A 22,601-nucleotide genomic window follows, 5' to 3' on the forward strand; every position below is an offset into this window, starting at 1 on the left:
GACTCTTTTGCCAACACTAATCACCCCCAAAAGCTTTACTTCTTCCAGAAGCCCCATCTTCCTATGTATGTCATCTTTTCACTTTTTCTCCCTCCTTATGACCCCAAACTTCCATCCCATTCTCTCTGATAATAGCCCCCAAACCCCTCTGGCTCCATCTCTGCCACAGACCCCTCACCCCAAGCTTCTCTCAGTTCTCACTAGGCACCCACAAAGCCCCCAGGCAGTTCCATCTTTCCAATCCAATCCCATTATCCCAATCTCTACCCCAGGATCCCCCAAACTCCTCCCACTTCACCTCTGCCACAGACCCGCTCGCCCCCAAACTTCAGCCTCCCCTCATCTGCCCTCACCACCCACAGCCCCTCCTACCTAGCCCTCTCCCGCGCCGGGCCCGCGGGCTCCCCACATTCCGCCACGGCTAGCCCTCCCCGCGCCCCGGCCCCCTCGGCCTCGGCCTCGGCCAACTCGCGCGGCGCCTCCCCCTCTCCGGCTCCCCCCCTCTCCCCCCTCGCGGCTTGCCTCGCGCTCCCTCCCTCGCGTCTCCCTCCTGGCCCCTCTCTCCGCCGTTCCTCCGCGCTCCCTCCTTCTCCCTCTTCCTCCCTTCTCCCATCCCCCTCTCCCAGGCTCCCTCCCTTCGCCGTCCGCTTTCCTGTGCGAGTCGCCCGACGCACCGCCCAGCCCGTCCGCAGCCCCGCGGCGGGTCGGGGCCTCGAGCCGGGCCATTTCGGAGGGACCGCGGCTTCGGGGAGGGGCTAGGAGGGGGAGAGGGAGCCGACTGCCGGGGAAGGGGCGGGGGCCGCGGGCGAGGCGGCCGAGGGGCCCCGGATCGCGCGGGTGCGGGCTGCGCTAGGCGGGCGCGGGCGGCGGCGGGTCGGAGCTGCGCCGAGGGCCGGGCGGGCCGCGGGGCCGGGCGGCGCGGCGGGGGCGGGCGGCGCGGCCCGGGGCATTCCGGGCGGCCAGGGGGAGGCGGCAAGCCCAGGGAGGTGGGGAGCAGAGCGGAGATCGGGGTTTGCTCCGTGGGCCGGCGGGCGATTGGGGCCAGGCGGGGAAAAGGGGGGATGGGGGCCGCCCTCCGGGGGGGTCGGGCCCGCCGCCGCCGTCGTCGCGGCGGCGACTGAGGCCGAGAAGAGGAGGGGGGCGGGGGAGCTGCCGCCGCCGCCCCCCAGAGGCGCCGGAGCCCAGAATCCCGCTCGGAGCCAGCCAGCCGTCCCGAGCTATCAGCAGGTAAGGAAGGTCTGCGGCCGCCTGGGCCCCGAGCCCGCGGGGTTCTGTCCCGCCCGGGCTCCGGCCTGCGGCTCCCCACCCCCACCCCTCCCAGTTCCCCCTCCTGCCGCCGCCGCCTCCATTTGTTATTTTCCCAATCCCGCCCCCCCACTGCGGGCTCTGCTTGGCCTGAGGCCGGGGGCTCAGGGGGTGGGGCCCGCTGAGGAGAATCGGGGGCCAGGGTTTCGGGAGGATCGGGAAGGTGAGGAAGGAGGGAGGGTATCCGGAGGAGGCCTGTGGGGCCAGAGGGTATCCGGGACCCACAGACCCAAAAGAGGAGGAACATCGAGGCCAGGGTTGGCGGAGGAAAACGGGGGATGCTGTGAGTGGGGTTCCGGGCGAAGGCAGAATGGATAGGAGAGATGGCAGCGAGGTGGGGCATGAAGGCTCCAGGAAAAAGCTCCAAAGGCCCAGAACACGGGTTCCGGAGCCTGGGGTTGGGGGTTTTAGGAATAGACGGGAAGTGGGAAACGGGAAAGGGGTGTGGTAGGTGGAAAGAGGGATTGTGGCTGATGAAGCTGGGGGAAGCGGAGGCTTGGGCAAAGAGAGGTCCATTTTTGAGATGAGCCGGAGGTTTTCCAGCGTGGAAGTGGGAAGGCCATGTCTTTGTGACGGTTTTCATTCCCCTACTCCAGGTCACCTCTGACCCTGTTTTCCCCATCCCAGACATAGTTACTTCTTGGAGAGGGCACTGGGGCCCAGTAGTGTGGGTTGTCCCAAAACTAATGAGGAGGAAAACAGGAACACAGAAGGGAGAATTGGGAAGAAAGGGGTTCTGGGAGGATGGAAATGAGAATTGAGCAACCTCATAGGCACTCCAAGCAAGTTGCGACCTCCACCCTCCACCCTCCAATTTCCGGAGCGTCCGCTGCCCCTGGTCTATATAGGGATCTATATAGGGAGGCCTTAGTTACTGCTTTGAGCTCAAAGATCTCCCTTTGTGCATGGGCTTATTTCGACTAGGGTAGGTACCTTTAAGCTCCCTTCCCTGAGGTGCTATAGGAGGGTAGGAGTTGCTTTGGCAACTGGGAGGGGGTAGGGGGTGGCTGCCAGATGGACTCCTGGGATGGTCTCTTGAGGGGCACCTTTTGCCACTGTGTTGCTATGGTAGTGATCCAGTGGGATGTCCAGTTGGTTGGGGGGGCTTCGAATGTTTATTGGACCTCAGCCTGTGGCTATGCCCTTGGGACTCTGGGCTGGGTTTTGGAGGATGTTTCTGGATCTGTTGGTGAATGGGAGTTTCCCCACGGTGTCCACCCTTTCATGTTGCAGTCTGTTGGAACAGGTAGATCGGTTCCTTGCAGATCATAGGTGTTTCTCCAAGTCTCTCCACCTGGGCATGATGGGAGGATGAAAACGCTTCTGTTCAGGTTACACCATCTTTTGGCAGTTGGTTCTGACCTCTACCTCCCTTATTATGCTATTTTTTGTAGAGTTGTCTTTTTGCTTCTTTGCACTTTCTTTCATTTTCTAAAACTTGAATTCCTCTTTGAGCCTCCCTAACCCGTTTCCTCCTTCCCTCAGCTAACCTTTGGCCTTCTTCCCTGACCTTGTAGAAATGGCTGGGCTCCCAGGCCCATCCCAGGTGAGGGTGGCCCAGGACAGAGGGCTGTGAAACAGCTTCATGCAGGGGAAATAGTATAGAACAGGAGCCAGGAGATCTGTGTCTAGACCTGGCTGTGCCTCTGTGACCTTGGGCAAGTCACTTCTCTTTGAGCCCAGGCTTCACTTTTAAGATGAAGGGGCTGTAGTTGAGATGATCTCTGAAGGTCCTGATTCTCAGAAGGCTTAGGCCAGTGCGTTATCTGCTGGTCTGGGCTGCATTGTTATCTAGGAGTCACTTCGGACTGGTTTGTTAGTCTGGCCGGTCCAGAATGATGTTGGGGGCTGGGCCAATGATCCTGAAATTTAGCCTGCGAGCCCCTCCCAAAGAGCTTGTGACGCCACTGTATTCCTTCTGACATCCCGTATGTCTCTCTTCTTTTCTTGTTCTTACTTAGGGGCTCTTTTTCTAGTTCTCACTTTCCTCCCAACCCAGTCTGGTCTTAATCATTTTCTTTTTAAAGTAAGGTAACGGCCGGGCGCAGTGGCTCACGCCTGTAATCCCAGCACTTTGGGAGGCCGAGGCGGGCGAATCATGAGGTCAGGAGATCGAGACCATCCTGGCTAACACTGTGAAACCCCGTCTCTATTAAAAATACAAAAAAATTAGCCGGGTGTGGTGGCGGGCGCCTGTAGTCCCAGCTACTCAGGAGGCTGAGGCAGGAGAATGGCGTGAACCCGGGAGGCGGAGCTTGCAGTGAGCGGCGATCGCGACACTGCACTCCAGCCTGGGTGACAGAGCAAGACTCCGTCTCAATAAATAAATAAATAAATAAAATAAAGTAAGGTAATGAAGGTGAATGTGCTTAGTATGCGGCCAGATACAGAGTAGGTGCTCTGTAATATTAGTTACAATGATTGCCTGCTAGGAGTGTAGGCTGGTGCTAAAACATGACCCAGGTCTAGAAACACACACAATCCAACCCTAACTCCTTTCCTCCTCTGCCACTCCTTATCCCCAGGATTTCTTGTTCTTTTATGACTGTTTTTCTCCTTCAAAGCTACTCATTGCTAGTTTTTATCAGATTTCAGGTGATTAAAAAAGAAGGGCGTACTATGATTGCTGTGTTCCTCAGGTACATTCCTGTGTTTCTCTGACCTTTTGGATCCCTTAACCTAACTGACTTGGTGAACAGGTTCTGTGATGGTGAAGGGATATGGACACCCTTCTCTAGGAGGGCCGGCAAAAATACACCAATCACAAATAGTCATCTTTGTTGTGCTTTTTGTTTAAGATTGTTTTCCTCTTTTGCTACGGTGGGTGTTGTTCTTTGGATTTTTTTTTTTTTTTTTTGGTTGATAGTATTTTAAAACCAGTCTACACAACAACTAAAAAATGTGGTAAAATAGCTGTAGTTGAAAAAAAAAAAAAAAAAGGCTGGGCACGGTGGCTCATGCCTGTAATCCCAACACTTTAGGAGGCCAAGGCAGGTGGATCATCTGAGGTCAGGAGTTCGAGACCAGCCTGGCCAACATGGTGAAACTCCGTCTCTACTAAAAATACAAAAATTAGCCAGGCATGGTGGTGTGTGCTTGTAATCCCAGCTACTTGGGAGGCTGAGGCAGGAGAATGGCTTGAACCTGGGAGGCGGAGGTGGCACTCCAGCCTGGGGAACAAGAGCGAAAATCCATCTCAAAAAAAAGTAAAGAAAACTAGTTGGCCGGGCACAGTGGCTCAGAGTGCCTGTAATCCCAGCACTTTGGAAGGCTGAGGCAGGCAGATCACCTGAGGTCAGTAGTTTGAGACCACCCTGACTAACATGGTGAAACCCTGTCTCTACTAAAATACAAAAAATTAGCCAGGCGTGGTGGCGCATGCCTGTAATCCCAGCTACTCAGGAGGCTGAGGCAGGAGAATCACTTGAACCTAGGAGGCGGAGGTTGCAGTGAGTGAGATAGCGCCACTGCACTCCAGCCTGGGCAACAAGAGTGAAACTCTGTCTCAAAAAAAAAAAAGACACGTCTACTAGGCAGAACATCAGTTGAAAGTTCAGAAGACAGGCTCTGTCCCAGCAATTTTGTGATTCTAAGTAAATTGTGAAGTTTCCTGGAAAGGTTAGACTCACCCCTTACTGCTTGCATCAGTATGGTTCCATGGAGGTGAGAATTACTGTGTTCCTTGGGAAAAATACACTACAGAATATGGACATGCCGTTTACCTAGCAGGCTTCCAACTCAGAATAGAATAGATGGGTAAGCTTAGTCTATTCCCACTGGAGCTAGCAGCACTTAATTCAGGAAGAAAGACCTACTGAAGTTAGTGGGTTTAAAGGTCAATCACAAGAGAAGCGCACACACATCAGTTGAAAGGAAGAAAACAGTAAGAAAATACCATTTTTGCTCTCAAAAGATCTTACAATCAGTAATTTGCAGGGACTTGACACTTAGCAAGAAATACAAACAAGTGCAAATGAATACAGCTGGCTATAGGGATTTGGATAAAGTTAGATACCTGCCTACCTGCTGATAGACAGATATGGATGGACTGGCTGTGAGGAGCTGTGTAACCCAGTCTACACCAAGTAGGAGGATAGGCTTAAAAACTGGTACATCTGTATTGTTTGCTCACGGATATTTTGAGTCTTTAATCATTTATGTGAAAACTCTGACTTTTCCTCTAGCCTTAGGGAGCTCAAGTACTAGAGAATGAGTCCTTTATGGGGCTCTCAAAAATGAAATTCTACAATTTGGGGCTACCTAGGTTTAGTCTTGGGATTGGTAGGGCTGTGTTCCTTTGTATTATAGAATGGGACATTCTTCTTCTACCTACTCTGATGTGAGAAAAGATTCTTTTCATATCTCTGTGACTGATCTAGGCCTTCTGAGAATTCTCCCCAGCAACTTCTGAGGAGAATACAGCAAAGTATAGAAGAAAGAGCATGGGCTTTGAAGTCACCGACGTGGGTTTGATTCTGGCTCTGTCACTGGTTCCTCAGCGTGTGAGGTTGGGCTAGTCACAATCACAATCTTTGAGCCTCAGTTCCCTCACGTATATAATGAGGGTAATAATGCTTACCATTCAGGGTTGGTTGTAAATATTAAATGAAATCATGTATGTGAGGGCTTGATATAAAGAAGGTACTCAATAAATTAATACTTCAGCGTCATTTCTTTTTCTTTTTTTTTTTTTTTTTTGAGACAGAGTCTTACTCTGTCACCCAGGCTGGAGTGCAGTAGCATGATCTCGGCTCACTGCAACCTCTGCCTCCCGGGTTTAAGTGATTTGCTTGCCTCAGCCTCCTGAGTAGCTGGGATTACAGGCACGTGCCACCACGCATGGCTGGGTTTCACCATGTTGGCTAGGCTGGTCTTGAACTCTCGACCTTGTGATCCCTCCACCTTGGCCTCCCAAAGTGCTGGGATTATAGGCGTGAGCCACCATGCCCCACTCCATTTCTTTATGTTCCTTTGTAAGGCTCTGTGGAATGTGTGTGTTCACAAATATCCTTTAGGAATCATGAAGGGTAAAACTGTGTAATCTCCTGGATTGGGGCTTGTAGGTGCATCCGAATTTTCTGCCCTCTGCAGAGATGAAAGAGATTATACTTTGAGCAGAGTCTGCCTCCCTTTTTGATAGCTAAGGTAGCCCATGGGGCATGCCAGCAATGGCTTGTGGTATCTGTATCTCTTGGCCCAAAGGCTTAGGGTTGGGCCGCTTGCTCAGTTCTCTAACGAGCACAATAGTATTCCTTTGTGACTCTGTTCTCCCAGCTGGAGACTCTGATGGTTTCCTTCTAACAGGTTTCATTGAAAACAGATCCTGCAAAAGTTCCAGGTGCCTACACTGGAAACTTGGAGATCCTGCTTCCCAGACCACAGCTGTGGGGAACTTGGGGTGGAGCAGAGAAGCTTCTGTATTCAGCTGCCCAGGCAGAGGAGAATGGGGTCTCCACAGCCTGAAGAATGAAGACACGACAGAATAAAGACTCGGTGAGTTAAAATGAGAGAGGTGAAAGATGAGGGGCGGGGCAGGCAAGCTAGGAGGAAGGGTCTAGAGAAGAAGAACAAATAACGTGCACCATAAAGTTAGGTGCAATGTAAAGAACAGTGTTACCTACCTCCTTCCTCCTCCTGTAGATGTCAATGAGGAGTGGACGGAAGAAAGAGGCCCCTGGGCCCCGGGAAGAACTGAGATCGAGGGGCCGGGCCTCCCCTGGAGGGGTCAGCACGTCCAGCAGTGATGGTAAAGCTGAGAAGTCCAGGCAGACGGCCAAGGTATTCTGTCCTCAGGTCCTCCCACAGGATGCCCAGGCACTGGGGCTGAGGGTGTGTGTGTGTTGTGGGGGGAACTTCCTGTTTGGCAGAGGGTAACGGTGGAGCTTGGGAGGTAGGGAAAAGACAGAAATTTTCTCTTTCTCTCTAACAGAAGGCCCGAGTAGAGGAAACCTCCACCCCAAAGGTCAACAAGCAGGGTCGGAGTGAGGAGATCTCAGAGAGTGAAAGTGAGGAGACCAATGCGCCAAAAAAGACCAAAACTGAGGTGGGAGACCCTTGTCGCCATCCTGACCCATCTTGTGACCATTCTTTTCTCAGACTTCCTTATGCTCACTATTCTTAGCTGGATCTCTCCTGGGACATAAGAGAAAGGCCAGATCATAGTGCTTATGAGAGCAGTTCTGTCTATAATATGCCAGAGAGATTCTTAGAGCTTTGAGAGACCACCAGATGACCAGGCAGGGCCAAAGGGGACCAGAAGAGTTGGGGGATTCTAGTCTCTGGGTGAGAAGTCTTAGTGGGAGGAACAAATAAATCTTAAGGAAAATGCAGAAGTGGTCATTCTTTTTATTGTTTTTTGTTTGTTTGTTTGTTTTTGAGAAAGAATTTTGCTCTGTCACCCAGGCTGGAGTACAGTGGCACAATCTCAGCTCATTGCAACCTCCGCCTCCTGGGTTCAAACAGTTGTGCCTCAGCCTCCCGAGTAGCTGGGATTATAGGCATGAGCCTCCATGCCCGGCTAATTTTTGTGTTTTTAGTAGAGACAGGGTTTCACCATGTTGGCCAGGCTGGTTTGGAACTCCTGGCATCAAGTGATCCGCTTGCTTCAGCCTCCCAAAGTGCTGGGATTACAGGTGTAAGCCTCTGTGCCCGGCCAGAATGGTCTAAGAACCAAGAGCTTGGGGGATGGAGGATGGTTAAAGTGGTGGTTATGAGATGGTGTAAGACAGGGATTTGGAGTCAGCTGTGGGTAGAGACAAGGTGCTTGAGATGGATCCTTGAAGAAGGAATAGGGTTTTACAGGAGGGAAACAAGACTGGCTGCTAGGGAGCAGCCAAGAATGTGAGGAAAGTGAGAAATCCCCAGATGGTAAGAGGTGGGCTTGAGCAAGAGTACTCACCACATCACAGTACAACAGTGTGCTGTGAGGGGAAATGATTTTATGCAAGAGAGGCCCCAAATCGCAGGGAAGCAGGAAAGGAAAAGAGAAAAAATGAGCCTTCCCTTTTCTACAGCAGGAACTTCCTCGGCCACAGTCTCCCTCCGATCTGGATAGCTTGGACGGGCGGAGCCTTAATGATGATGGCAGCAGCGACCCTAGGGATATTGACCAGGACAACCGAAGCACGTCCCCCAGCATCTACAGCCCCGGAAGTGTGGAGAATGACTCCGACTCATCTTCTGGCCTGTCCCAGGGCCCAGCCCGCCCCTACCACCAACCTCCACTCTTTCCTCCTTCCCCTCCACCGCCAGACAGCACCCCTCGACAGCCAGAGGCTGGCTTTGAACCCCATCCTTCTGTGACACCCACTGGGTATCATGCTCCCATGGAGCCCCCCACATCTCGAATGTTCCAGGCTCCTCCTGGGGCCCCTCCCCCTCACCCACAGCTCTATCCTGGGGGCACTGGTGGAGTTTTGTCTGGACCCCCAATGGGTTCCAAGGGGGGAGGGGCTGCCTCATCAGTGGGGGGCCCTAATGGGGGTAAGCAGCACCCCCCACCCACTACTCCCATTTCAGTATCAAGCTCTGGGGCTAGTGGTGCTCCCCCAACAAAGCAGCCTACCACTGCAGTGGGTGGTGGGAACCTACCTTCTGCTCCACCACCAGCCAACTTCCCCCATGTGACACCGAACCTGCCTCCCCCACCTGCCCTGAGACCCCTCAACAATGCATCAGCCTCTCCCCCTGGCCTGGGGGCCCAACCACTACCTGGACATCTGCCCTCTCCCCACGCCATGGGACAGGGTATGGGTGGACTTCCTCCTGGCCCAGAGAAGGGCCCAACTCTGGCTCCTTCACCCCACTCTCTGCCTCCTGCTTCCTCTTCTTCTGCCCCAGCGCCCCCCATGAGGTTTCCTTATTCATCCTCTAGTAGTAGCTCTGCAGCAGCCTCCTCTTCCAGTTCTTCCTCCTCTTCCTCTGCCTCCCCCTACCCAGCTTCCCAGGCATTGCCCAGTTACCCTCACTCTTTCCCTCCCCCAACAAGCCTCTCTGTCTCCAATCAGCCCCCCAAGTATACTCAGCCTTCTCTCCCATCCCAGGCTGTGTGGAGCCAGGGTCCCCCACCACCTCCTCCCTATGGCCGCCTCTTAGCCAACAGCAGTGCCCATCCAGGCCCCTTCCCTCCCTCTACTGGGGCCCAGTCCACCGCCCACGCACCAGCCTCAACACATCACCATCACCACCAGCAACAGCAGCAGCAGCAGCAGCATCACGGAAGCTCTGGGCCCCCTCCTCCTGGAGCATTTCCCCACCCACTGGAGGGCGGTAGCTCCCACCACGCACACCCTTACGCCATGTCTCCCTCCCTGGGGTCTCTGAGGCCCTACCCACCAGGGCCAGCACACCTGCCCCCACCTCACAGCCAGGTGTCCTACAGCCAAGCAGGCCCCAATGGCCCTCCAGTCTCTTCCTCTTCCAACTCTTCCTCTTCCACTTCTCAAGGGTCCTACCCATGTTCACACCCCTCCCCTTCCCAGGGCCCTCAAGGGGCACCCTACCCTTTCCCACCGGTGCCTACGGTCACCACCTCTTCGGCTACCCTTTCCACGGTCATTGCCACCGTGGCTTCCTCGCCAGCAGGCTACAAAACGGCCTCCCCACCTGGGCCCCCACCGTACGGAAAGAGAGCCCTGTCCCCGGGGGCCTACAAGACAGCCACCCCACCCGGATACAAACCCGGGTCGCCTCCCTCCTTCCGAACGGGGACCCCACCAGGCTATCGAGGAACCTCGCCACCTGCAGGCCCAGGGACCTTCAAGCCAGGCTCGCCCACCGTGGGACCTGGGCCCCTGCCACCTGCGGGGCCCTCAGGCCTGCCATCTCTGCCACCACCACCTGTGGCCCCTGCCTCAGGGCCGCCCCTGAGCGCCACACAGATCAAACAGGAGCCAGCTGAGGAGTATGAGACCCCCGAGAGCCCGGTGCCCCCAGCCCGCAGCCCCTCGCCCCCTCCCAAGGTGGTAGATGTGCCCAGCCATGCCAGTCAGTCTGCCAGGTGAGCGGCCAAGTGGGGCGGAGGTGGGCCTGGGAGGGGGACGACGACAAGGCGGCGACGAGGGAGGGAGTAGCAGGGAGGGGCGTTGCGCTGGTGTAGTGTTTTAGCAAAGCACGCCCCTCTCCTCCGTCCATGCCTAGTGGCCAGTGAGGCCGGCAGCAGCTCACAGCCTGCAGGGGTGGTTTTGAGGCGGGGGCTGCAAGCACTCGCCGGGGCCGCGGCGCCGCGGGCTCCATCGGGCAGCTCGCACCGGCTGAGCGCGCGCTGCTTCCACGCCCGGCAGGTTCAACAAACACCTGGATCGCGGCTTCAACTCGTGCGCGCGCAGCGACCTGTACTTCGTGCCACTGGAGGGCTCCAAGCTGGCCAAGAAGCGGGCCGACCTGGTGGAGAAGGTGCGGCGCGAGGCCGAGCAGCGCGCGCGCGAAGAAAAGGAGCGCGAGCGCGAGCGAGAACGCGAGAAAGAGCGCGAGCGCGAGAAGGAGCGCGAGCTTGAACGCAGCGTGGTGAGTGCGTCACTGCCTGCGCCACCGCCTTCTTTTCCCTCCTTCCCGCTGCGCTGCGTGGCTCGGTGGGCGGGCGAGTCACGTCGCCACCTGTCGGAGGGGAGGTACCACTGCAGCCCAGGAAATGGAGCCCAAAAGGTTTTCAGCGAGAGCAATCTGCATTCCTGGGTTGGGAAAAGGCGTGCTCAGATGGGACTACCTGTGGATCCCAAGAAGGGCAAATATTTGGGGGGGGGGGGTCGCAGTTAAGTTCCAGGTGGGCAGAGTTTCAATGAGTTGAGGCATTTTGGCATTCGGCTGTCGAAACAAATGGGCAGCTTGAAACCAGCCACCTCTTTTCATAACTGCCGCTTTGACTCCACTTTTCCCTGTACCCCACAGAAGTTGGCTCAGGAGGGCCGTGCTCCGGTGGAATGCCCATCTCTGGGCCCAGTGCCCCATCGCCCTCCATTTGAACCGGGCAGTGCGGTGGCTACAGTGCCCCCCTACCTGGGTCCTGACACTCCAGCCTTGCGCACTCTCAGTGAATATGCCCGGCCTCATGTCATGTCTCCTGGCAATCGCAACCATCCATTCTACGTGCCCCTGGGGGCAGTGGACCCGGGGCTCCTGGGTTACAATGTCCCGGCCCTGTACAGCAGTGATCCAGCTGCCCGGGAGAGGGAACGGGAAGCCCGTGAACGAGACCTCCGTGACCGCCTCAAGCCTGGCTTCGAGGTGAAGCCTAGTGAGCTGGAACCCCTACATGGGGTCCCTGGGCCGGGCTTGGATCCCTTTCCCCGACATGGGGGCCTGGCTCTGCAGCCTGGCCCACCTGGCCTGCACCCTTTCCCCTTTCATCCGAGCCTGGGGCCTCTGGAGCGAGAACGTCTAGCGCTGGCAGCTGGGCCAGCCCTGCGGCCTGACATGTCCTATGCTGAGCGGCTGGCAGCTGAGAGGCAGCACGCAGAAAGGGTGGCGGCCCTGGGCAATGACCCGCTGGCCCGGCTGCAGATGCTCAATGTGACTCCCCATCACCACCAGCACTCCCACATCCACTCGCACCTGCACCTGCACCAGCAAGATGCTATCCATGCAGGTGAGACCCCTCCTTCCTTGCCCTGGCCCTTTGGGGCCACCTTCCCCCTATCATGACTGGGCTCTTTCGTTCCTCTGGCCAAGATGTTCCTCCCCTGGCCTGGCATGAACCTTTCCTGAGATTGCTGCCCTGAACTTTGCCTCCCTGACGTTCTCTCAGCCTTGTCTCCTCATGGCCTTCCCTGGCCACAAAGCCTGTATTCCCCACAGCCCAGTCCTCTCCATAGTCTAGTGTCCTACCCATGACAGAGGCCCAGGCGGGAGCCTTTGAAGGACACACCTTTCTATCCTCACAGCCCCATTCTCCCAAGCCCTTCACAAACCTATCTTCTTACTTATTTTTTTGAGACATGGTCTCGCTCTGCCACCCAGGCTGGAGTGTAGTGGCGCAATCACAGCTCACTGCGGCCTCGGCTTCCCGGGCTCAAGTGATCCTCCTACCCCAGCCTCTGGAGTAGCTGGGATTACAGGCGTGTGTCACCATACCTGGCCAATTTTTGTATTTTTGGTAGAGACGGGATTTCGCCATGTTGGCCATGGCTGGTCTCAAATTCCTGAGCTCAAAGCGATCCACCCACCTTGGCCTCCCAAAGTCCTGAGATTACAGACGTGAGCCACCATGCTCAACCCACAAACCTATTTTCTGATTTCTCTGGATTCAACTCTTTTTTGCCACTTTCTCCTTTTCTCCCTGTGGGAGGTCTTTCATGTTCTTCCCCATCTCTAGATCTGTAACTTTCTAGAAAAGGCCCTGGAGGTTTGGGTTTGGGTGTCATAGGCAATAATGAGCTTTACTTACGATCCTTTCACCATTTTTTTTTTTTTTTTTTTTTTTTTAAGACGGAGTCTCGCCCTGTCGCCAAGCTGGAGTGCAGTGGTGCGATCTCAGCTTACTGCAACCTCTGCCTCCGGGGTTCAAGCGATTCTCCTGCCTCAGCAGGCACTGCCTGCCCAAGTAGCTGGGACTACAGGCGCGTGCCACCAAGTACAGCTAATTTTTGTATTTTTAGTAGACACAGGTTTACACTATGTTGGCCAGGATAGTCTTGATTTCTTGACCTTGTGATCCGCCCGCCTTGGCCTCCCAAAGTGCTGGAATTACAAGTGTGAGCCACTGCACCTGGCTTCCTTTTTTTTTTTTTTTTTTAATTTGAGATCGAGTCTCACTCTTTTGCCCAGACTGGAATGCAGTGGTGCGATCTCGGCTCACTGCAGCTTCCACCTCCCAGGTTCAAGCGATTCTCCTGCCTCAGCCTCCCCAGGAGCTGGGACTATAGGCGTGTGCCACCATGCCTGGCTAATTTTTTTGTATTTTTGGTAGAAACAGGGTTTCACCATCTTGTCCAGGCTGGTGTTGAACTCCTGACCTCAGGTGATCTGCCTGCCTCAGCCTCCCAAAGTGCTGAGATCATAAGGCTTGAGCCACCGCGCCTGGCCTCTTCTTCTCTTATTTCCTAAACTTCTATCTTCCACCTCCTTCAAGCAGTCCACCTCTCCCTGTCCTTCCCCTCAGACCCTTCTGATGACTATAATCTCCTGTGCTCTGTCATCCATATGTCCGTCCTCCAGTAGGGCTCAGCCTGTCCACCCCTGCCAGGTCTCTAGTTCTTCCACTCTGCCTTTGTTCCACTTTGGAGCTCCTTGTGTTTGTCTGACTCAGTTCCCAGGCTTGGATCCCTTCACCCAAATGCATGGTTTGCCCTAAACCTGCCTTCTGGTGACACCTTCCTCTTCTCTGCCCTCCAGCCTCTGCCTCGGTGCACCCTCTCATTGACCCCCTGGCCTCAGGGTCTCACCTCACCCGGATCCCCTACCCAGCTGGAACTCTCCCTAACCCCCTGCTTCCTCACCCTCTGCACGAGAACGAAGTTCTTCGTCACCAGCTCTTTGGTAAGGGTGGAAGTTGGGGTAGGCAGCTCTAATGAGAAAAGGGCAGAAAGGAGGTATTTGGGTGGGGGGATGGGCCTAGTTGGTCTTGGGGAGGGATGAGGAGGTACCTAAGGGAGCTGGGCATGGGAATAGGAGAGCTGAAGCTCTGCCCAAGAGAAGCACAAGTTTTGGTGTCAGCCTAAGAGGTTTGAATCCCAATTCCACTCTACCACTGGCAACTTACAGAACTGGCTGTGTTACCTGACTTTTTAGTTCATTAACTTTGCATGTAAAGGAGCTGGCTATCCCCTGGTCCAGAGCAGCTACTTGTTATCCATTGGTCATGTGCCCCTTGCGCTTCCTGCTCACAGCTGCCCCTTACCGGGACCTGCCGGCCTCCCTTTCTGCCCCAATGTCGGCAGCTCATCAGCTGCAGGCCATGCACGCACAGTCAGCTGAGCTGCAGCGCTTGGCGCTGGAACAGCAGCAGTGGCTGCATGCCCATCACCCGCTGCACAGTGTGCCGCTGCCTGCCCAGGAGGACTACTACAGGTACCCTAGGGTGCCCCAGCCCAGGGGACATGGGCTCAGCGAGCCTGGGAGGGGCTGTGGACATGGTACGGCTGGGTACTGTGCTCCTGGGCGAGGGAACTCCTCCTCTCCCAACCCCTTCGGTAAGAGGGGGCGAGGTCAGGGTTGGTCTCAAGTCTCTTACCTCTCTACTATGCACTGCCCCTTCCCTAGTCACCTGAAGAAGGAAAGCGACAAGCCACTGTAGAACCTGCGATCAAGAGAGCACCATGGCTCCTACATTGGACCTTGGAGCACCCCCACCCTCCCCCACCCCGCCCTTGGCCTGCCACCCAGAGCCAAGAGGGTGCTGCTCAGTTGCAGGGCCTCTGCTGCTGGACAGAGAGTGGGGGAGGGAGGGACAGACAGAAGGCCAAGGCCCGGTGTGGTGTGCAGAGGTGGGGAGGTGGCGAGGATGGGGACAGAAAGCGCACAGAATCTTGGACCAGGTCTCTCTTCCTTGTCCCCCCTGCTTTTCTCCTCCCCCATGCCCAACCCCCGTGGCCGCCGCCCCTCCCCTGCCCCGTTGGTGTGATTATTTCATCTGTTAGATGTGGCTGTTTTGTGTAGCATCGTGTGCCACCCCTGCCCCTCCCCGATCCCTGTGTGCGCGCCCCCTCTGCAATGTACGCCCCTTGCCCCCTCCCCACATTAATAATTTATATATATAAATATCTATATGATGCTCTTAAAAAAACATCCCAACCAAAACCAACCAAACAAAAACATCCTCACAACTCCCCAGGAACATGGCTGTGACTGTTCTTTGCGGGATATGGGGGTAAGGCTGGGTCTCAGTGCAGCGGTGCTTAGAAAGAACCGCAGCCAGGGTCTGGCAGGGAAGCGGGAAGAGACCAGACCTTCTTAAGGAACTGGGTGTGGGGGCTGGGAAGAATTGGAGAGGGGATTCCTGAAAAGCCCAGAGCCTTGACTCAGCTGGAGGCGGTACCACGGGTGCTGGTGCTCCCTCCTGCCCCAAGGCTAGGCAGGACCACTGCGCGCCAGTGGAGGCCTCGGCCTGGGCTCTGTGGCTAATGCCTGTAAGAGGCTGGTGGATTGCTTGAGCCCAGGAGTTGGAAACCAGCTTGGGCAACATAGAGAAACCCCATCTTAAAAAAAAAATCAGCTGGGCGTTGTGGTGCACTTATGGTCCCAGCTACTCAGGAGGCTGAGGTGGGAGGATCACTTGGGGGTCGAGGCTGCAGTGAGTCATGATTGCACCACTGCACTCTAGCCTGGGTGACAGAGCAAGGCCCTATCTCAAACAAAGGAAACCCCAACCAACCAAATACTAGAGGCCTGGGATAGGCCCACCTCTGACATGGTCAGGTCTAGGAATCTATTCAGACAGGTCTCACTGCTAGGAGCCACCAGAGTCCTCTGGAACAAAGGCTTCAGCGTCCTGAAACCTTTCCGTGGAATAGTTTAAGAAACAGTTATGAGGCCAGGCGCGGCGGCTCACGCTGGTAGTCCCAGGACTTTGGGAGGCCGAGGCGGGCGGATCACGAGGTCAGGAGTTCCAGACCAGCCTGGCCAACATGGCAAAACCCTGTCTCTACTAAAAACAAAAAATTAGCTGGGCATGGTGGCGCGCGCCTGTAGTCCCGGCGACTTGGGAGGTTGAGGCAGGAGAATCGCTTGAACCCGGGAGGGGGAGGTTATGGTGAACCAAGATCCCCCCCAACTGCACTCCAGCTTGGCGACAGAGCAAGCAAGACTCCGTCTCAAAAACGAAAAACAAAGCCGGTTATGAAGCGGCATGAGACAAAGCGGGGACGGGGTGGGCTAGTTTTAATAGGTCGAGGCGATTAGTACTTGGCATCCTTAACCACCCTACAGTTTGAGAAGGGAGTGGGTGATAATCTCAAAAGCCTGGAAGGGAAGGGAAATGGGGCCGGGCGTTAGGCTCCATCGCCCATCAGTAGACAAGGCCATTTTAGGAAAGTGCGACAACGGCTTTTGCTCTGGGCTTTTACTGCGGAATCCAGGTCTCCGGGCTTAACAACAACGAAGGGGCTGTGACTGGCTGCTTTCTCACCCAATCAGCACCGAGCTCATTTGCATGGGCTGAGAGCAAATGTTCGCGAACTCTAGAATGACTTAAGTAAGTTCCTTAGAGTATTTTTCCTACTGAAAGTTACAACATGCGTCGTTGTTTATGCAGTAATAGGAACAAGAAAAACGTCACCTAAGCTCACCCTCACCAACTGTGGAGTTCATGCATATCCCATCTTCTCTCCAGACACAAATGCAGTAGTGTTACAGCTCTTTTAGAATTTGTCTAGTAGGCTTTCTGGTATTTTTTACTGGAAAGCCCTTATTCTATAGTTTGTCTTTAAAAGCAGATTTTTTGATATTTGGTGTGCGTGTGCGGGGTTTACGTCAGCGGGTAGTTTTACTACCGTAAATGCAGCTGTAAGCTTTGGGGGAAGAAAGAATTAGCCACGCCTGGGGCCTTCCGGCTACGCCGGATGCTGTTTTCTTTCCGCCTCCTCTGGCTTATGGGGAGGGTTTGTGAGACGTGGCTCTCTATCCTTGAGCTTTCCGTTTACCATCTCTGAGCCTACAGCTTAAGACGCTGTATGGCGTCCGCGACGACCCAACCTGCGGCCCTGAGCGCTGAGCAAGCCAAGGGTGAGAATTATCCTAGTTAAAACGTGGGCTGCGGGTCCGGGGAGGATGAGGGCGGAGGATGTGGGGCGACAAACCTGGCAACGTCCGCCGGGAAAATGGGGTAGTGGACGCCGGGTACCGTCCTTCTAAGTGGGGCGCTTGCCCCCAAGACTCGGGATCTTACTGGGTTACCTACAGCCTCAATCCACTAATTCCCTGCGCTCTCCGCTGGGCCCGCTGTCCGTTCTCCGACGCCTTCCTGGGATGCTTCTGGCGCGCAGTGGTCCTGGCGGAGGTGATCCAGGCGTTCTCCGCCCCGGAGAATGCAGTGCGCATGGACGAGGCTCGGGATAATGCGTGCAACGACATGGGTAAGATGCTGCAATTCGTGCTGCCCGTGGCCACGCAGATCCAGCAGGAGGTTATCAAAGCCTATGGCTTCAGCTGCGACGGGGAAGGTGGGTCAGACGCAGGAAGGCGGGAGTTGGGTCGGGAGAGGGCGCCGAATCTGTGGGCCCATGAGCGGTTGTCCCCTTTCTCGCCACACGGCGGCAGCCACAATCTGACTAACATTGTTGCCACTCAGAGCCCAGGGTCTACCCTGAGCTTGTGCGCCCCAGTTGCATTTTGTACAGTAGAGGTTCCGTATCCCTTATCCGAAATGCTTGGGACCGGAAGTGTTTTGGGTTTTTTCGGATTTCGGAATATTTACATATACATGGATATCTTGGAGGATGGGACTTAAATCTGAACACGAAATTGTTTTGTTTCATATACACACACCTTATGCACATAGCCTGAAGGTAATTTTATATAATAGTCTGAATAATTTTGTGCATGAGACAAAGTTTTGACTGCGTTTTGACTACAGTCCCCCCCACCCCCCACTGTGAAGTCAGGTGTGGAATTTTCCATTTTCGGCCTCACATTGGCACTCATAATTTCAGATTTTGGATTTTCTAATTAAGGATGGTCAACCTGTACTGTTAATCATATTATTATTCCATTTTGTGATGAGGAAGCAAACTCTAACGGTGCAGACTCTAGAGTAGCAGAGCTGGACTTAAATGCTGTTGTGTCACCTTTTAGTGAGATGTCTGCATGACAGCAGTGGCTGCAGTCTCTCCAGGGTGTTTCAGCTAATTTTTGTTTGGGGGTTGGTGGTTAAATTTTTGGTGAGATCCCGGTGTTGCGCAAAGGTGTTGACTGATTCAGCTCTGCTGCCCCATAGCCTTCCTGAGTTCCAGCTACAGACCTGGGGTCTTGTGTTCATTCTTGGGGTTCCAGTGACTAAACTGCTAAAATGGTTCACCTGAGAGCAAGAAGCACACTGCCTTGGGACATTTTTTCATTCACTGCATCCCATCTGGTTGTGCCCAGTGTAGACCAAGTGTCATCATCCAAACCACACGGGACAGAGGCCTGCATGCGTCCTGTTTTGCGAACAGCTGCCCAGCCAGTGGGGGAGCAGTTCATGCTTAAACTACCACCCCCTCCAGGTGTCTTAGGCACGCTGGTCCTTAGGAGAAGCGTTGACCCCCCACTCCCTCTTGCAGGTGTCCTTAAGTTTGCTCGCTTGGTCAAGTCCTACGAAGCCCAGGACCCTGAGATCGCCAGCCTGTCAGGCAAGCTGAAGGCGCTGTTCCTGCCGCCCATGACCCTGCCACCCCATGGGCCTGCTGCTGGTGGCAGCGTGGCCGCCTCCTGAGAGTTGGCCCTCCCTTGTGCCACTGCCAGGGGAGGAAAGGCCTTGATGTTCCAGACAATAATAAACGTGCCTGTGACTTAGCCTTGGTGTCAGTCTTTGCAGACCTGACAACCCCTATCTCTCCTTCCCGGATTCCCTCTGCCTTTCCAGGCCCCATCCCCCTGAACAGCTCCTTCCTATAGTCCCGGCTGGGCCTAACCCTGCCCCAGTGAGGGCCTGAGGCTCCTCCCCTTCCCCCGGGGCAAGGTGAGAGGCTGGACTGGGTCCCTCAGCGCCCTGGGTGGGTGGGCCTGCACAGGGGGCACCTCCTTCTCTGAGGAATTGGGCTGTTAGGGCTTTCCCTTAGGCTCTTTGGTTTCCGCCTACTGAGAGGTTCCCCCCATTGGTTGCTCTTCCCTCAGCGAGGGTTACTTCCTGGTCTGTTCCCTTATCCAACGTCCCGCCGCTCTGTCAGCTTGAGCTCCAGGTGGCTCCTCCTCTCCCGAGGGAAGGCGGCCCTGGACCAGCAGGCGGGCCTGCTGTACTCCCGCTTTGGGGCTGCAGGGAAGCTGGCCGCTGTGGGCGGTCTCAGGCCAGCCCCGCCCCACCTGTCCTTTTCTTGGAGACTATTAGTCCAGGGTTTGTCCCTGCAGTGCCATTGGCCTGGCAGGCAGGATCGAGGAGGAAGTGGCTGATTTCTGAGCGGTTCCTCCTCACCTGGCTTGGGCCACTGTGCACAGCTGTGCCACTGGCTTAGCCCCGCCCCCTGCGGCCCTCCGCCGTGACTTCCCCATCCCTACAGAGACATGCTGTCTCGTGGGTAAGTCCCGGGCACCACCTGACTCCCAGTCTCCTGTTAGTTTTGGGGGAGGGAGGGCCTTGTTGATGCTCATTCCAACGTGTGTGAGCGTGAGTGCGATCTGCCGCTGCCCTGCGCCTGTTTCCGGTCCCTATGAACCTTCCCCTTCCCGCAAGGTGTGAGGATCCCCAGGCTCACTCATGCCCCTCTGCCCCATCTTTAACATTTTCCCCCGGACAAGTGTGTATCTGTTCTCTCCATTGCATTTCTACTTCCAGCCTCTGGGCTCCTGCTTCTGCCTCCTGCTTAGGACCTGTTCCCCTGGGTAGCTCACAACTCAAACATAGCAGTCAGAGGCCACCCGCGAAGGCCCTCCCATGCCCAGCCAACTTCTCCGCACTTCCCAACATCCGACTTTGGTCCCCTCTTCTTTCTGTTTCCTTTCACTACCCCTTCCCCTGCATCATTCATTCAACAGGTACGTGTTGAGCATCTATTATGCACCGGGTGCTGTTTCAGATGCTAGTAATACTGGAGGGAACGAGACAGACATGGTCCCTGCTCTCACGGAGCTTACATTCCAGTGGGAGGTTACAGACCGAACAAATAACCCAGTAAATTGGATCACTGTAGATTCTCAGAAGTATTACACAGAAAATGAAACAGCCTTGGCCGGGTGCAGTGGTTCACGCCTGTGATCCCAGTACTTTGGGAGGCTGAGGCAAGAGGATTGCTTGAGCCCAGGAGTTTGAGACCAGCCTGGCCAATGTAGTGAGACCCTGTCTCTACAAAAAATAAGAAATTAGCTGGGTGTGGTGGCACGCGTCTGTGGTTCCAGCTATGGAGAGGCTAAGGTGAAAGGCTTGCTTGAGCCCGGGAGGTCAAGGCTGCAGTGAGCGATGATTGCACCACCGCACACCAGCCTAGGCAACAGAGCGAGACCTTATCTCAAATAAAAAAAAAAAAGAACCAGCTTCATGTGCTAGCAAGTGACTGGGTGTGCAGGTGACATTACTAGCTGGAGGGATCAGGGAGGCCTTCCTGAGGAGGTGACATTTGAGCTGAGACCCGGATGAGGAGGAAGAGGAGCCGGCCATGTGATGTGGTGATCAAGAGTCAAGCATCCCTGGGCAGAGGAGATGGTGAGCACAAAGCCCTAATGTGGGAACAAACAAAAAAAGGACAGTGTGCCCGTGGCAGAGGACCCTAGTGGAGCAGAGGCAGGGCCACAGCAGGTTAGACCTTGTTGGAGCTGGGATGTTGAAGGTGAAAACCTGGCCAGATGAGGTGGCGCACACCTGTGATCCCAGCACTTTGGGAGGCCGAGGGGGCAGGATCGCTTGAGCTCAGGAGTTTAAAACCAGCCTGGGCAACATAGAGAGACCCCATCTCTATTAAAAAAAAAAAATACTGGGTATGATGGCCCAAGCATGTGGTAGTCCTAGCAGTTTGGGAGGCTGAGGTGGGAGGATCACTTGAGCCCAAGAGTTCAAGACCACCCTGGGCAACATAGGGAGAGACCTCATCTCTACGACGATGACTACTACTAATAATAAATAGCTGGACGTAGTGGCACGCACCTGTGGTCTCAGTTACTTGGGAGGCTGAGGCAGGAGGATGACATGAGCCAAGGAGATTGAGGCTGCAGTGAGCTGTGATTGTGACACTGCACTTCAGCCTGGGTGACAAAGCAAGATTCTGTGTCAAAAAGAGAGAGAGAGGAAAGGAAGGAAGGAAGGAAGGGAAGGAAGGAAGGAAGGGAAGGAAGAAAGAAAGAAAAAGAAAGAAGGAAAAGGAAAGAGCGAGAAAGAAGAAAGGAAGGAAGGGAAGGAAGAAAGAAAAAGAGAAAGAAGAAAAAAAGGAAAGAGTGAGAAGAAAGGAAGGAAGGAAAGATGAAAGAAAGAAAAGAAAGAAAGAAAAAGAAAAAGTGACAACCGGTCAAAAGAAAGAAGAAAGAAAGAAAAAGTGACAAACGGCTGGGCGCGGTGGCTCACGCCTGTAATCCCAGCACTGTAGGGGGCTGAGGCAGGTGGATCATGAGGTCAGGAGTTCGAGACCAGCCTGGCCAACATGGTGAAACCCTGTCTCAACTAAAGATACAAAAAAAAAAAAGAAAAAATTAGGCTGGCACGGTGGTGCGCACCTGTAGTCCCGGCTACTAGGGAGGCTGAGGCAGGAGAATTGCTTGAACCCAGGACGTGGAGGTTGCAGTGAGCCGAGATTGCGTCACTGCGCTCCAGCCTGAGTGCAGTGGGAGAGACTCCATCTCAAAAAAAAAAAAAAAAAAAAGAAAAAGTGACAACCTGCTTACAGACAGAGTACTGGCGAGTTTGTGGGTGGGTGGCTCCCCAGCCCTGCTGATTCTTGCTTCTCACACTCACGTCTGCCCCTGCCCCAGTACACATCTTGTCACTGTCGGCCCCACCGATGGGGTTCCTACTGAGTCTTCTGGTCCCTGATCCTTTCCATGGTCATTTTCTTGCCAGGTAGCTTGGCCAGGCCTCCCCTGGTGCAGATTTCATCCTTGATTTCTCAGCCTCGCCTTGAATGACCCTCTACAGCAGGGTCCCAACCTCTCAGAACAACTTTGCTCCAGCCACACGGCTTGCTCACAGCCAGGCACTGCCCATGTGGACTCTGTGCATGCCACCTCTTTGCCCTGACCCATGTTGCCTCTGGGGGAGCACTTCTTCCTGCACCTTCCATCATGGGCTGTGGCAGTGCCCATCCCATCTGCCCCCTGACGCTGTCTGCTGCGGTATGATTGTTGGGGGAAAGGGCACCAGGCTTCGGCGTCTGACAGCCTTGTTTTACCCACCTTCCCACTCACTAGCTTGTGACCTTGGCCAATTACTTAACATCTCTGAGTCTTAGTTTCTGTTTCTAAAATTGAGTGAATAACACCTACTAAGTAGGGTTGGCCTGAGGATTAATAGTATAATGTAAAAGCTGGCAGCACTGAAACCCTGCCACTTACCAGCTTTTCACATCAGTATTTGGGAAATATTGTTAGGCTCATTTGTCAGGCGGGGATTCTGAGGCTCAGAGAAGTTCAAGAACTTTCTACAGATTATTTTGCCTTGTTTGCGCTTCCAGACTGCCTTGTATCACCATTGATCTTGATCTGTATGGTTTTTAATTTTTTAAAAATTTATTGGGCCGGGCGTGGTGGCTCAC

At 54.7% G+C, this 22,601-nt stretch overlaps 3 protein-coding genes and 1 non-coding gene across 8 annotated transcripts in view; all 4 read left to right on the forward strand.

Annotated features, from left to right (window-relative positions):
• The first annotated feature begins 500 nt into the window (after nt 1-500).
• On the forward strand, nt 501-15,089 carry ATN1 (atrophin 1). 3 transcript variants are annotated; one of them, XM_032159467.2, is made up of 10 exons: nt 501-1,227; nt 6,610-6,798; nt 6,946-7,083; nt 7,235-7,348; nt 8,322-10,303; nt 10,587-10,809; nt 11,191-11,887; nt 13,633-13,776; nt 14,127-14,307; nt 14,500-15,089. In XM_032159467.2, the coding sequence occupies exons 2-10, from the start codon at nt 6,772-6,774 to the stop codon at nt 14,531-14,533; spliced, it is 3,540 nt and encodes a 1,179-aa protein (XP_032015358.1). In that variant the 5' UTR covers nt 501-1,227; nt 6,610-6,771; the 3' UTR covers nt 14,534-15,089. The 3 variants fall into 3 exon arrangements, with proteins under 3 accessions (XP_032015358.1, XP_032015357.1, XP_058299498.1); XM_032159466.2 differs by having other exon boundaries at nt 502-1,227; nt 8,319-10,303; XM_058443515.1 differs by lacking the exon at nt 501-1,227 and adding an exon at nt 1,449-1,468 and having other exon boundaries at nt 8,319-10,303.
• A 1,327-nt stretch (nt 15,090-16,416) lies between these two features.
• CUNH12orf57 (chromosome unknown C12orf57 homolog) lies at nt 16,417-18,726 on the forward strand. 2 transcript variants are annotated; one of them, XM_032159484.2, is made up of 3 exons: nt 16,417-16,959; nt 17,220-17,309; nt 18,495-18,726. In XM_032159484.2, the coding sequence occupies exons 1-3, from the start codon at nt 16,908-16,910 to the stop codon at nt 18,644-18,646; spliced, it is 294 nt and encodes a 97-aa protein (XP_032015375.1). In that variant the 5' UTR covers nt 16,417-16,907; the 3' UTR covers nt 18,647-18,726. The 2 variants fall into 2 exon arrangements, with proteins under 2 accessions (XP_032015375.1, XP_032015374.1); XM_032159483.2 differs by having other exon boundaries at nt 16,577-16,959; nt 17,220-17,396.
• On the forward strand, nt 16,580-16,644 carry LOC116473975 (U7 small nuclear RNA). The gene has a single exon (XR_004370736.1). It is a non-coding gene; the product is annotated as a U7 small nuclear RNA (small nuclear RNA).
• Nucleotides 18,727-19,262: 536 nt separating the features above from the next.
• PTPN6 (protein tyrosine phosphatase non-receptor type 6) overlaps nt 19,263-22,601 on the forward strand; it is a 21,794-nt gene continuing 18,455 nt past the window's right edge. Inside the window, exon 1 of one of the 2 annotated variants that reach the window (XM_032159486.2) lies at nt 19,263-19,445. In XM_032159486.2, the coding sequence (XP_032015377.1) occupies nt 19,432-19,445 (14 nt within the window). In that variant the 5' untranslated portion in view covers nt 19,263-19,431. The remainder of the gene's footprint in view (nt 19,446-22,601) is intronic. The other variant, XM_032159488.2, reaches the window with a different exon arrangement.

Source organism: Hylobates moloch, unplaced genomic scaffold (genome assembly GCF_009828535.3).
Source record: "Hylobates moloch isolate HMO894 unplaced genomic scaffold, HMol_V3 SCAFFOLD_8, whole genome shotgun sequence".
NCBI lineage: Eukaryota > Metazoa > Chordata > Mammalia > Primates > Hylobatidae > Hylobates > Hylobates moloch.